Source organism: Hemicordylus capensis, chromosome 1 (genome assembly GCF_027244095.1).
Source record: "Hemicordylus capensis ecotype Gifberg chromosome 1, rHemCap1.1.pri, whole genome shotgun sequence".
Taxonomy (NCBI): domain Eukaryota; kingdom Metazoa; phylum Chordata; class Lepidosauria; order Squamata; family Cordylidae; genus Hemicordylus; species Hemicordylus capensis.
This window is the reverse complement of record NC_069657.1, coordinates 238898136-238912429: the sequence shown is the minus strand read 5'-3', so window position 1 is coordinate 238912429 and position 14294 is coordinate 238898136. Positions and strand designations below refer to the sequence as shown.

General features: G+C 47.8%; 2 protein-coding genes across 12 annotated transcripts in view; one reads left to right on the top strand and one right to left on the bottom strand.

The window, feature by feature from the left end:
• The window catches only part of LOC128339987 (uncharacterized), a 130536-nt gene that overhangs the window by 18962 nt on the left and 97280 nt on the right, over positions 1-14294 (top strand). The gene's annotated exons all lie outside the window — the stretch shown is intronic.
• Positions 1710-13379, bottom strand: LOC128339986 (maestro heat-like repeat-containing protein family member 1). Of its 4 annotated transcripts, XR_008313376.1 has the most exons (14): positions 13134-13379; positions 12738-12902; positions 12395-12522; positions 11420-11551; positions 10899-10978; positions 10162-10261; positions 9465-9560; positions 8016-8120; positions 4686-4821; positions 4107-4201; positions 3456-3608; positions 3256-3352; positions 2319-2443; positions 1710-2003 (listed from the first exon to the last, which is right to left on the bottom strand). XR_008313376.1 is itself a non-coding variant. In XM_053284561.1 (13 exons), the coding sequence occupies exons 1-13, from the start codon at positions 13318-13320 to the stop codon at positions 1951-1953; spliced, it is 1527 nt and encodes a 508-aa protein (XP_053140536.1). In that variant the 5' UTR covers positions 13321-13379; the 3' UTR covers positions 1710-1950. The 4 variants fall into 4 exon arrangements, 3 of the variants coding, with proteins under 3 accessions (XP_053140536.1, XP_053140537.1, XP_053140534.1); XM_053284561.1 differs by lacking the exon at positions 2319-2443; XM_053284562.1 differs by lacking the exon at positions 2319-2443 and having other exon boundaries at positions 3274-3352.

Here is a 14294-nt window from a genome sequence, read left to right as displayed (position 1 = left end):
CCTTGCTACACCCAGCCCCCACTCCATCCCCTTTCTCGTGATCTCTTTTTTCCACTGGGTTTCTCAGTTCGCACACATTGCACTTGTTCTCTCTTCTGCCTGCATGTTTGCTTTTAAAAATCCCAGTTTATGTTAGCTTCATCCCCTTTTTGGTAAGTCAGTAGCTCACCCTAGCCACCCCTTTCTTCATCTCCCTCATCCCCCCCCCCACATTTTATTTCTCAGTTCACACAGATTGTACTTGTTCTCTCCTGTATGCTTGCTTTTAAAAATCCCATTTTATTTGATCTCCATCCCCTTTTGTTGCGTCAGTACATGATCAGCCCGCCCCTCACCCCCACCCCTTTCATTCTTCTTATCTTTCCCTTCTTTTTTCATTTGATCAGCACTGTTGCTTACTTTTGTTTGTTTTCTTATCTTTTGCCTGCCTGCCTTCCTCTGTTCCTCCTCTGTAGTAGTTCAGAACAGAGTTTAGGCATGCAGCACTCCAGCCAAGCCAAGCCCTCCCTCTCACTCGCCCTGCTACCTGCCTCGTGTGTGTTTCACAGGCGGCTGCATACCAGTGATGTCACTCGCTCTCGCTATCTCCTCTCATCAAAGAGACTGGAGATTAGCTGGGAGTGAGAAAAGGCTGTCTGGGACTCCGGAGGAAGACAGAGCCCTGCAGCGAAGGCTGCCTGGTTAAAGATGAGCTCCAGGGAGCTCATCTCCAGGGTGTTAAAGGACTGGCATGCTTGAAAAGGAGGGGGTGTGAAAGGACTTGCACGGACCGGCACTCAACCCCCTGGGGACCGGCAGCGGTCCGGGGACCGGCGCTTGAGAAACTGTGGTCTACATAGTGATATCCGCCAACCGAGTTGTTATTATTTATTTTGATTTGTATAAAATGGCTTCCAAAATGGCTCAGGGCGGTTTTACCTGCTGCGCGACCAGCCAATTGATACATGCAATTTTACATTTGTGAAGATTTCCAGATAAAAAAGAATATATGGGAGTGTGAAAGTGATGTGTTTTAGTAAACCAAAGCAACTCCATTTTGCTTAGTAAACCAAAGAAATTCCTTTTTGCTTAGAAAGCTAAAAAGCTCTAACTTAGAGTAACCTCAGCTGCTCAGCCCAGGGACATTCTCTGCAACATTGTCTTTAACAATAGTCGTCATTACCTCTCTCTCTCTAGCTAAGCAAAGTAACAATTATAGTAGCAATTGAAATGCTAATGAAACAGGCGCTTGGTTCCCAGGAGAGAGAAGATCACATGATGCACAGTAGTGTTAAGTTACGCATGCGTATTAGAAAGGATTAGGTCATCGGTTTGGGATGTGTATTGGGGGCCGGGAACTTCACATTTTGTGGGATGTATAAAAGTGTATTGCTAACTGTGCTCTGGGTATTCAATGTGATGCGTGAGCTCCATTGTCTACCTTGCTATCGCGATGCAATAAAGCCTTTGATTGATTCCCTTGAGTCTGTTTGATTGGCTAAAAGCGGACCCACGACGAGCCCAATAGGAATGTGCGAGAATGCTGACACCACCCAGCCAGATGCCCTCTACGTGCTGATTAAAGAACCAGGTCATGGCAGAGGTTTCAGGCTCTGTGTTAAAGAGTTTAAGATGGCAAACACGTCAACCCAGGCCAATAGACAATAACAGAATATCTACCTATTAATACCGATATCAGAATCCCCCCCTGAGGTCAAGAAATCAAGTGATCACTAGAGAGCGAACCTTTATTAAGCCTCATGAACATGCATCTCAAGATATTGCAAAGCAATGAATTGAGCTACATTACCGTTGGCCCTTTTGTTAGGCCAAAATTTAAGTTTAGGTTTACACATAGCAATCAGACCAGGTACACACTGAATACAGCATCCTAAGGAAATCAGTATAATAAGTACAGCAAAGCAAATCAGCAGACATTTCCATAACTATTGCCCCACAAGGAAGAAGGTGTCATGGGAGGTTAGTCGGCTTAGCTACAACTCCAAGGTCCATCAGTAAGTCACCTGAATGGGAGAGAAGAGAAGGAAAAATATAATGATGCCAGCACCATTTGACTAAGGAAAGTATTAGGGATGGGAATCGCTGTAGAACTCCTAATGTACTAAGTGGAGGAGTTGTGTGTGGAGCTGGTGTTAGCATTCAGGCTCTCAAAGCAAATAGTACTGTCTGCTTCCAAAGCAGGGGGTTCTTTGACAGAAAGAACCCGGGGCGTAACTATAATAGGGCAAGGGGAGACAGTTGTCTGGGAGCCCACTGCCATGGAGGGCCCCCCCCCCAGAGGCTAGTCACATGACTGACTCCCCCAGCCACACACCCACCCGGGCTTCCTTCAGTTGTAATCATCCTCCGAAATTGATGTGAGTGTTAAGACCTGGAGCTACCAGAACAGCATGTCTTTCTCTAGTACCATTAAAAGACTTGCATCATCCACAATTTACAAACCCTTTAAAAATAACTTAGAATGATGTTCTATTGTGACACATAGGATATATATTATATATATTCTACTTCAGTGAGGGAGGGCCCATTTTAAAATCTTGTCTCTGGGCCCACTCCAACCTTGCTATGCCCCTGGAAAGAACCCTGTTGGACCTATGTCATTGCTGGTATTTTTTCTAGAATAATACTGTGGTAGTAATCATTTGAGGCCACAGCATATAAAAGATGCAGCTAGAAAGCAAGTCATAGGCGTAGCTTGTATTAAGTGCCATGGAAGTTAGGTGGGCCACTCAAAACTGGCTCTGAAAAAAATCCCACGTTAGTGGATTCATTTTCTAGATAAGCATCCACATTCAGAAATTTCGCCGGAATTCTGCATTAGGTCCACATTGAATTTCTGGGTCCTGGCAGCAGGAGGAGAGGGTGGCTGGGAGGGTTACATTCATAAAAGGACTACTAGATTTAGATTTGAGGTCCGTGGATGTTGCCTTGAGCCTGTAGCCCCTGAAAAAGCAAGGAACTATAGGAATTTCTCTCCCAAAAGTTCCATCTTCCCACGATGCACTGCACATGTACATGTGGCCTGAAAAGGATTGACTTAATGCAAGAACTTGCATAAGGTTTCCTGACTAATCAAGTCATGATCCCTTGGGAAGTCCAGGTCACACACATTACAGCAATATGTTTGGGACCTTTAACGCCTGAGACCAGCTATGGTACAGGGGATGGCTTTGGGTGGGGGAAAGGACTTCTACCTGCACTGTGACTCCAGGGATGTGGTTTTACCCTCCCCAATTCCTTGGAAATAGAGATTACCTTGGTTTTTTAAGATACCTTCGATTTCTTCAGGCAGCCCTTTGCTTTCTTTGATTTGGCGGAGACGACGCCAGATTTTCCTCCGGATTTCCTCCTCCTGGGGAGATGGGGAAAATGCCCAACCCACCAGAATCAGAGGCCCTTTTTGATTACATGCCACCCCCCACCCCCACTGCCATGCAGCTTAACCAGTAGCTCACCTCATACCCCATCAGTGCATCGGCCTTGCCCAGGAGGGAGTACAGCAGGATCAGTCCAGCCTCCTTAACCCTGTGGACGGGATGATTAATGGCCCAAATCGTGGTCCTCAGGAAGGATCTTTCCTGATCTTTATTAAAGATCTCCCTGAAAACCTAAAATCAAGAATCAGCCTCAATTAATTCCCCTGAAGCCCAAAGATGTGCAACTTGATTCACATGCATTCAGCTCATAAGCACTGCTTCTCCTATTTTCCCTCTTCATTCCTTCCTTCTTTGATCTCCTCCACAGTCAGAACTGAGATGGCAAGGTGCTTGGGGAAGGACCTGCTCTTCTGCTCAGGCTACTCAGTAAAGGACCATGTGCATTGATAGATGTAGATATTCCAAACCAAAGCAATCATCATTATCTTATCAAGGTGTCATGCCACTACAGCAGGTTGAAAGTTGCATTTGCATGAACTAACATGCACTGCAGTTATTTAGCCCACTGTGTCTCTGGAGAGGTCTGTGTCAAGATGTCCTAATGCTGATTCTGGCGCTTCTTGAATGCAGAAAGTGAAAAGCACGCCTCTGCCCATTCTCACACTCCCAAAAAGGGGGACAATGGGCCATTCTGGCACCCAAGGGAGCCACCCAGAGGGATCTTCTTACCTCCCCAACTCTGGCGGTGTTCAGATAGGCCAGTATTCTTTCCTCCTCCTGCCATCTCCGGCTCCACAGCTCCCCAGCTTCTCTGCTGCTCTGGCCTGAGAAGGAAACATCAGGGGCTAAATATTTATACATCCTGATGACATAGGGGGTTTCTGACAGAATGGCTGGGAGTCTTTCCGGATTCCCCCCCAAGAGGAATTGCCTGAACCCCGCCATGGCTCACTGCAGCAGTGGTCCGAAGCCAGACTTGAGAAATAAGAGGTTCGAGTCTGGTTTACGAGAGGGCCTGTATACTCATTGTCTCCATGTTTGCTCATAGGATGGGGTCTAGTGGAGAAGGGGAGATGAGGAAATCCAGCTGAATCAGCTGCTGGTCACTCACTAGCAGAGTCATCTTTGTGGAGGACACACCCTTATTGAAGCACCTTTTGAGGGACTCGGCTGAAATCAGTGGATATAAATGGACCAAGACAAAAGACCAGGGGCTATAATCTTATTTACTGGTATTTGAAACTAAGGCATTTGTTATAGAACACATAATAATCGAGAAAGCAGTGTTGGTCTCACCAGCTTCCTTACCTTTGTGGTGGAGAAGTACTTCTAGGAGCCGGTAGATTCCCTCCCTGGCGTTTCGGTTGACATCCTTCCTGCAATCCATTATGCAGATTCCAAGTTTCGCCACATGGTGGCCCAAACTGGGGAGTTCTGCAGAGTTCTAGCAGGAAGGAAAATGAGAGGGATCTCTGTCATCCACATTGCTTTGTCAGCCCTTCCCCTTCTTTCATGGGCAATGGATATTCCTGGGTTGGGTAGACCAGTCATCTCTTCCCTTCCTAACGTGAATAGACAAGCAGGCCCCTCCAAGAGGGTGCATTTTCCTCTCTGTCTTGGCAAGGGGTTGGTGACAGGATGAACTGGATACCTACAGCAGGGGCGTAACTACCATTAGGCAAGGGGAGGCGGTTGCCTGGGGGCCCAACCAGGGATACCTCACAGGACTCCCCACTGCCCCCTGCCCAGCCCCAAGGCCCCTCAGCCAGTTGCCCTGCTTGCCTCTCTCCTGCTTGTCCTCCTGGGGGGCCATCGAAGCAGCAGGCCAGCTGCCAAGAGCTCCTTTTCTCCCGGGCGCCTCTCAGCTGATGGGTGGGTGGGCGGGGCTTCCAGGGAGGCCTCCGTGTAGGCCTCAGTGAAGCCTGAACTGGAGTAGGCTTAAAGGGAGGCCCCAAGCAAGGAAGGAAGGAAGGAAGGAGGCAGGCAGGCAGGCAGAGTGGCCCCCACAGCTCTCTGCAGCAGACCCCTCTGCCCAGCCCAGCATTTGCCAGGTAGAAGGTGGACTCCTTTTTGTGGTCACCCCCCTGACCATATATAGGGATCTGCTTGCCATGGGGCTTTGATGTGGACAGGGAGAGACTGAGACGTCTCTGAATATTTAATTTAAAACCGCTTGGAATATTTGCTGGCTTGTTTTGCAACCCAGAAGGTCTGAGTGAGAACTGTGAAGCATGTGCGGTGCTTTTCTTTTCTTTTATTTTTCTTATGTGTGAACTGCTCCCCAGTAACTCGCAGGGACTTCAGGGTCAATCTGGCCAACATGTGAATGCAGCACCTCCATTCCAGAGGAGAAGTGTGTAAAAGGGCTTTAAAAGCCTCCTGTGAAAAACCTCCTGCAATCAAACTTTACTGAATTTACTCAGAATTCTGAGAAAACAGACATAGGCTCACCCTGCATGGTTGAAAGTCTCCTTTGCTAATTTGCAGCGAGGGTCCCATTTTAATAATTAGTGTTTCTAGTGTGTTCTGGGCATTAAAAGTAGCACAAATATATAGTACTCAATGTATATCACTATCTATTGTGAAGTGTGTGTGTGTGTCTTCAGTGAAATATATTTCTAGGCAGCATACATATTTTGAAATATCAGACTTAAATCCTTGGGGGCCTGGGGTGTGTGGAGGCCCTGGACTTTGAGGGGGGGGGCTTTTTAAAATCTCGTCTCTGGGCCCACTCCAACCTTGCTACGCCCTTGACCTACAGGTATGTTGCCAGAAGAGCAAACTCTGCCACACGTCAGGCTGAAAGAAGCCCATTTAGCTCTGAGATGAAAGGATAAGAGGCCTGTGAGTAACGTTGCTGCCAAGAGTAACTTTGCTACCACCACTCAGACCTCATTAGAAAGGATCTGAGACCAACTCTCACTTTCCCCCCATCTTGTTTGTGTGATAGCATAGTCCTTCTGCTGGTGTTGAGGGAGAGGAAATAAAACATACCTAAGTAACAAGTTTTATTTGTTTTTTTGCGGGGGGGGGGAATCTAAGCGTGATGGTTACAACAAGGTTTCAGATGTACATTAGCATAGTGGTTTCAGAATGATGTTAAATTTTTATAACTTACAGCTTACAGAAATGTTCTGAGTTTCTTTCTTACTTTTCCTCCTCTCCACATAGGGGTTAGGTGCCTAACCTGATTGCTTTCTTCCTGATGTGCCTCCCCTCTCAGGACGTTCAGATCTACCCTCCGCCTCTCTGGATTTATCCTCTGCCTCTCCTTAAGCCTGACTTCTCTCTTCTCCAGAAAAGTCCCTCCTGTTCACTACTCCTCCCTTGTCCCAAGCCTCCAGCTTAGCTTCTCCCTCTTCATTGTCTGACCAATTGTCATCCAACTGATTTTTAACTATCACCTCTCTCTTACTCTGCCTGCCCCCTCCTGGAGCTTTTCCGCATGGGGCTTGGGGTGCATTCCTATGAGGGTGGGATTTAGACCAAATTCATTACTATGTCAGCAAGGTACTGTTCACCTAGCAAAGCGGAATTATACAGGTTTTATCTTTACAAATGGAGCTTAATTCAGAGTATCTGCATCCAAAAAGAGTTGCACTTCCTAAAATGTTTTCCTGGGATACTCTGTCATTCTGCAGATACGATGCTGATGTGTGGAGAGACCCCACAGATAAAGTGGATCAAGATGAGATGGAGGGGTGGCTTTGCCGAGTCTTTGCTGACATGATAGCACTCTGGGCAGACTTGTTTCCTGTGCCCTGGAATCAACTTCCATTCATTCATTTCTATTTTTTCTTTAATTTTAAAAATTCTTCCTTCCTGAAAAGCTCAACTCATTTTTTTAAAATTAAAATTAATTTGTCATGGATCTTGGCCAAGCTGTGACATGTCTCTATTGCCAGCTACAAGGGTGTTTTTTGTTTTGTTTTCTAACGTAGGAATCAATGGAAAATTATAAAAAAATTCTTAAGTTGGGGAGGGCTGGCCATGGAGCTCTTAAACCAAGCTCTGTTGTAGCACATGATAGCAGGATTCTGTGTATTAAATTTGAAGCCCTTGAGACAATGGTTTGATTTTTAATAATTTTTTAGACAGGGAGGGTGCTTTCCCTGTTGCTCTTGCACAAGGCTGCCACCTGGTGGCTGATTGCAGTCTTGTGCAAGATCAACAGGGAAATTAAAAAAGAAAAAAGTGAAATGCCCTCCCTGTCAGGAAAAAAAAAATTAAAAATCAGCCAAGTGACTGATTCGCTTTGAATTTAGTACACAGAGTCCCGCTATCCTGAGCTAGAACTGTGCCTGGTTTCAGAGCTCCATGAAATGCATCTCTGGTCTTCGGAGACCAGAGGAAGGTGCAGACAAGGCCAATCTCACTTCCCCACTTTGATTCTTGGCTTTCCCTCTGTTGCCCTCAAATCGAAGGGACAAATGTGAGCTCAAAAGGAAACAGCTCCAGAGACTGGGACAAGTCTTCAGGCCACTTCGATGCAAGGAGTCCAGCCTTCAGACTCACTCCACAAAGCAAGAAGAGAATAAGGATTTCCACTTGCTTCTCTTGCTATGGTTGCCTCCCAAAACAAGGACTCTCTTGGCCTTCAAAACCAAGTTATGCCAACCTGTGTGTGGTAATACTCACATCACAATCAGGCATCATGACACTAAAGCGGAGCAAGCTGGCGCATTGTTTGCTGGCTCGTGCTCTCTCCTGGGCATTCCTGGAGAGGATCCAGATGTTGATGTGCTGAAAGAGAAACAGCACCGCAGAATCTCATTACATGCAGCTAACATTTATTTATTTACAGTATTTAACATGGCCCTATACCACCCCAGATGCAAGTCCCTATACAGTTCACAATCTTAAAAAAACCCCTGTTAAAATATTAACCCAATTAAAAGAGTTTAGAACACAGATTAAAAACTCTAAAACCTAAAGCTTTAAAATGATAAACCAAAAGCCTGACTTTATTTAGCAACTGACCCTATCCACCCCCAGCACAGTACCTTCCGTGACTGTTGTTGGTGTCTCGCTTACATTTCTTTTTAGATTGTGAGCCCTTTGGGGACAGGGATCCATCTTATTTATTTATTATTTTCCTGAGCCATTTTGGAAGGGCGGTATAGAAATTGAACAAACAAACAAACAAACAAACAGGTATGTTTCGTATAAAAGGAATGCTTGGCTTCTCAGGGCTCTTTCCAGGAAACAGGGAGTCATAGTCCTGTTTTTAAGTTCCTTTTGTCTCTGTCACGCCTTCTGAACTCTTGACTATCCCCGTGCCTCATCACACAACTGCCTCCCGCATGGACTTAGTCAGGGACTCCAGTGAAGCCTCTGGTCTGGAAAGAAGGAGTCGGATTTCCTCCCATTCTCACCTCTCCTCCTCTGCCCTCTGTTTTTCTGTGGGAATCTGTCAACTGCTCATACTGAGGTGTCAGAAGCCTGTGTGATGCACCTGTGAGGGACCTATCTAGCTTTCTCATGCCCCTTTGCCTGGATTTGAAACTATTCCTCCAGCCACTCCTGTACACGTATAGCAGAATTTCTTCACAGAGCTGGTGGCAGTTCTTCCCCTATGCCCTTAGATTGGCTAAGAGTCAAGTTGAGACTGCTTTTGGGGGGAGTCAGGGTCAAGGGCAGTACTGATTTGCCACAGGGAGCATTTAAGTATCTGCTCAGCCACCTGCTCCCTAAAGTGGTGCTTTCAAGGAGAAGCTTTACCTCTTGAGTCTGTGCATGTATAGTCTAGCCCTTTGTGTCCAGGAGAGGAAGTGAGTGGCTTCCCAGAGATCTCTAGGATGGAACAGGTGAGTCTGCTCAGTTGTTTCTCTCCTGCGTCTCTTTGATTTGGGGATACTGTTCCTGATCAAGCTTTTATTCAGAGATGTGTAGAGCATATGTGATGCTGTTCAACAGCATGTTGTATGAGATTGCGCATGATGTTCCTGCCTTTTCCGTTGGGCTGCCAATCACAGAAGAGCCACAGTGGTGCATGGTGGGCATTCCCGCTGACTACATGTGGCCCAGGTGTCCATCTCTCCCTGCCATGCTCTCCTTCCCACCTCACCACCTCTTCAATGTTCTTACCTCCAGGAGGGACAAGAGATGCTGTGTGGTTGGGGCCTCTGACAAAAAACCCCTCAGCATCAGTTCCAGATTGTCTGCTGCGAGTTTGTGCAGAGCCTGAAAGAAAAGAGAGAGCCAGTGTGTAATTGCGGCACTCCCCCCAGGCCCCGCCCTCCAGCATGTCAACAAAGAGGAGCTCAGCACAGTCAAGGCGAGAGCCTTCCATCAAAGCCATTCCATGGATTCCGGATGACAAAAGAGACCAGTGACCTTCACTGGTTATGCGGCAGAGGCTGCCGGCACTCGCCCATTCTGCTGCCACTTCCACATCTCCTTCTGCCTTCTGCCACAGGCCTGTGATTGGTCCAGTGCCCCCACCCCTAGCAGCATGTGACCCAGTGGCGAGCGGGGAGTGTGCACACTGAGGGGGCTCTCCAGGCACCTTCCTGGCTTTCCCGTCTCTCGCTGCTACTCAGAAGGCACAGCAGAAGGCATGGGGGAGCATGGGCCTCGTCAGCCGGGGGTGAGGACAGGAAAGTCGAGGCCACCAGCGGCCCACGGGCCATACAATGAAGGAGGTGGAAAGAGACTGTGTGAGCACCCGTGAATCACCTCCTCTGCTTTTTTTCCCTTTGCACCCCTGAAGATAGAAGGTATCTCAGGGAATTAACAATCATGGCTCCAGGAGGTGTGTTTGATGAATTCCATAAGAATGTACCTGTTTGTGGACATGTCCTGCTTGCACCTCTATGACCCCGCGAACAGCGAAGCGCAGGATCGCAGACTCTAGCTCTGGGTCAGTTGGAGGCTTGATTTTGCTGGCAGGGTAGAGGGGGAAGTTAAGTTATGCAGGGTGGGGGAGAGGCTGTCATCCTCAGGTGCAGCCCAAGGCATTTGGGAGCCTGAGGTGAGGTGCAAATTGCTGCCTCACCTTGCTCCCCCCCAAGTCCTACCTGGAGCTTTTACACACATGGCTTTTAGTTCGAATCTCCTCCAGAATAGAGAGCGTGAGTCCACATATCAGCTGGATTTACCCCAAAGTCGTTGCAGGCTATCGGGCCAGTTCAGACACGACTCTGTTCCCTCCCGAATTATGGCTTTGCATTCTGGCTTAGCCCAAATTACTGTATGTCCAGCATTAAAAAATATTTTATTTTCAGCAGCTTCCAGAGGAATCAAAACTCCGCTGGGGCCATCACAGAGCCAATACATCCCCGTTCTTTTTCCAGCCACTTGTACTGATAGTGTTGTGGGCCAAAGGGAAGACCCCTTCTTTTTTATAGGCAATTTCCATTTCCTTTTCTGCCCGTGTCTCTCCCCTTTATTTGAACTGCTCTGGGGCTTTTGAGCAGGTCTGAAGGTTTTCTCCCCTCACTCGCCCCTTTCACTGCACCCCTTTTGCTAGTCATCTTGGCTTATTGTGAAGAGAGATCCCCCTTCTCCCAGAAAAGATACCTGAGGCAGGAGACGGCAGCCATGGCATAAAGCAGGAGAATGGTAGGCCCAGACTGCACAGGGGACTTCTCCATCACAACCTGAGAAAGACCAAGGGCCAAAACAGAGCAGAGAAGCATCAATTCATGATGCTTCCTAGTAGGGGTTATTTCAGCCCACTCTTGAGCTTTCCTTCCAACCTCACCCAACCTTCCAACCTTCCTTCCAAAGCACTTGTCTATATCTTGATCGACCACTTAACTCCCTTGAGTGGGAATTATAAGTACACTGCAGTCTTGTGGCTGTTTTTAAGTGGACTTAGTGGTCCTGTTCCAAAAGGCTGCATTGTCCTACTCTCTAGCAAATCCGCAAGCCTTTCTTTTACAGAACTTTCTCAAGATAAGCTTGTGAGCTGCCCTGGGAGAAGTTTGGTGTTAAAAGGCGGAATCTACATTGGTAACACAAATGTGTTGACCTCCCAGTCCCACCCCTTATTTAACTTCCATCTTTTCACTCGATTTCTGGTCCTCTTTCTCACTCACCACGATTTCCTTTATCAGTTGTCCTTTGGTGTAGGGGAGATCCAGAGTCTCCTGGCCGCTCTTATATGCAGCCTTGCAGCAAGCACAGAGGACCGCGAGGAAATGGACATCCTCATCCTGATTGCTGGCTCTCTGAAGTTGCAAGAGAGTCAAGCAGTTAGGTAAGAGAGGACATTCTGATAGAGTCCAGCACCCATCCCGCGGTGGCTCTGAATGAGAGAGGAATTGAGGACTTTCCCACCCTGCATAGCATTCTGCTAGTGCACAGAGAGATGGCAGAACTGAAAAGGGGATGGAATCAAAAGGGGTGGGATCCTGTAGGCTACTATGGAAACTGTTCTGGGCTCCGTGGCTGCTTCTGCTCCAGTCATTTCCCCCCAGAGGCACACATTTCCTCCATTCAGTGTTTTCAGGGGATCCAGATGACACGGAGGGAAGGGCAACCCAGCACTTTCCAGTAATTCCAATGATGCCCTCTTGTCTTTTTCCACACCCTCTTTGTGGTGCAATTTGGGAGTTAAAATGCAAGGGCAGAGCCAGAATATCCAGGCACGGCACTCTGGAGGCTTCCCAGGACTTCCGTCCCTTAAAGGAAATCCTTAAATAGGCTTCTGCCCCTTGTCTCAGTTGTTTCCTGTTCACTTCTGTGCCTCTGAATCAGCCCAAGTTGCAGAAGCCACTTGGAAAGAAAGGAGTGAGGACTGAGGAGGCAGAAATGAAATAAAGGAGCAGGTGCTGAATGGGGCTTAATTCTGAGTCTCATCATGCAGTAAGATCATGACGGTAGGGAGAGGCATTGCTGATTTTCACAGGGAATATCACCGTGACAGTCCTATATGACATGTCATGTGGAACCACCGTTCGTGCCCACCCCCCCTCCCTTCCATCTGATGGCAGAAAAGCAATTGGGAAGGTAAAGGTCCAGAACATGGAAGCAACCTGTGGAGGAAGCACCTGGGATGTGGGGTTTTGTACCTCCTCTCTGTCCTCCATATGCCTGTGTATGATTTCCATGAGATCCTCATCCACTTTCCAGTCCTCCACCTCAGAGTGGTAGGAGCTGGAGGAGAAAAGGGAGCAGTACATGCTGCTGACCACTGAATCTGGGGGAAAGAACAGGAAGAATGTGCAGACATATTAATGCACCCATCTGTGTCCTTCTTCCAAAAAGGACCCAGGTTCTTCTCACTGAAACCCTCTTTGTTTAGGAAGAGTATAGCTACCTTGGAACCTGCTCTGCCTCCCAGCCTCACCTATTGGCCTCAATTTCTAAGATTCTCAACCCCTAAATCCCCCCAATTCCTGAGCATCTCCTCACCTCCAGACTGGTTCCAAACTGCTCTGGAGCTTTGGCTGTCCGTGTAGCCCATGTTTTCCCATCTGGAGACCCGCTCTTTTGGGCTGCCCACGGTTAGCTCCTCATCCAGTTTATGGTCCTCCAGCTGGGATTGGTCTGAGACGAGGGAGCAGTGCATACTGCTCACTGATGAATATGGGGGAAAGAACATGAAGGATGTGGAGACATATTAATGCACCCATCTGTGTCCTTCTTCCAAAAAGGACCCAGTTTCTTCTCACTGGAACCCTCTTTGTTTAGGAAGAGTATAGCGACCTGGGAACCTGCTTTGCCTCCCAGCCTCACCTATTGGCCTCAATTTCTAAGATTCTCCATTCCCAACCCCTAAATCCCCCCAAATCCTGAGCATCTCCTCACCTCCAGACTGGTTCCAATCTGCTCTGGAGCTTTGCCTCTCAGTTTCACTTTGGTCTTCCCAGACCGTCTGTGTTGAGCGGTCCACCATGACCTCCTCAACCAGTTCTAGGTTCTCCATCTGGGACTGGTCTGAGGAGTCGAGGGAGCAGTGCATACCGCTCACTGATGAATATGGGGGAAAGAACATGAAGAATGTGCAGACATATTAATGCACCCATCTGTGTCCTTCCTCCAAAAAGGACCCAGTTTCTTCTCACTGGATCCCTCTTTGTTTAGGAAGAGTATAGCGACCTGGGAACCTGCTCTGCCTCCCAGCCTCACCTATTGGCCTCAGTTTCTAAGATTCTTAACCCCTAAATCCCCCCCCCCCAATCCTGAGCATCTCCTTACCTCCAGACAGGTTTTCAAGTCCTCTGGAGTTTTGCCTGTGTTTGTGTGCATCCCTCCCATTCTTGAGAGCGACAGCCTCCCTCCTCCTGCAGAGATGATACCATTTTGCTCTGGGAGGGGCTGGTGGAGTGCTGATGCCAACCCCCCCCTGCTGCTCAGGTTCCTGTTGCTCTTTTGGTTTTCTGCAGCAGGCAATGAAGTGCCAGCTCTTGGGATGAGCAGCCATGGGAACTGTGGCACCCTCTTTTTTTCTCTTGCTGCTTCTTTCTGGTGGACCAGACTTGGGCCTCCGATTACGCAGGAGGGTCCGCAGCCTTTGCAGCCTAGAACCGAGTGGAAAGAAGATGAGAGGTGAGGCTTGCAGGGTCCTCCTGCTCTTTGCCCCTAGACTGAGCTTGGGCCACCTGTTAGGAAATGTTGCTCTAATATGTCCAGCCAGTAGGTGGCACTAGCCTTTGCTTAAAAGGGTCAAATGAATGGTCCAGCACCTGGACTTATGAAGATACACACACAGGTGTATTGAAGCATTAGAGCATGCCCTGAGGACAACCTCTATTAAAAAGATGCTTGCCTTAGATAGAGAGGAGGAAGCCCCAAGGCTCTCCTGTAATCACAATAAGAATGATAGAATCAAAAAGTAGAAACCTCTATGGAATCCTACTTACATCTTGCTCCCTTTGTTTCTCTCACTAACAGAAAGCCTAAGCACAAACACAGATGCACGTATGCACGCTTTCTTTCTATCTCTTTTTGTCAATATATTATACTCTC

Excerpts from the sequence above, each read along its gene's own strand:
- LOC128339986 (XM_053284559.1), bottom strand. The coding sequence starts at position 13,320 with ATGTTCTTTCCCCCATATTCATCAGTGAGCGGTATGCACTGCTCCCTC. Across the intron at positions 9,561-10,161 it reads CAGGACATGTCCACAAACAG|GCTCTGCACAAACTCGCAGC; the intron begins GTACATTCTTAT and ends CTTTTCTTTCAG. Across the intron at positions 8,121-9,464 it reads ATCTCTTGTCCCTCCTGGAG|CACATCAACATCTGGATCCT; the intron begins GTAAGAACATTG and ends TTTCTCTTTCAG.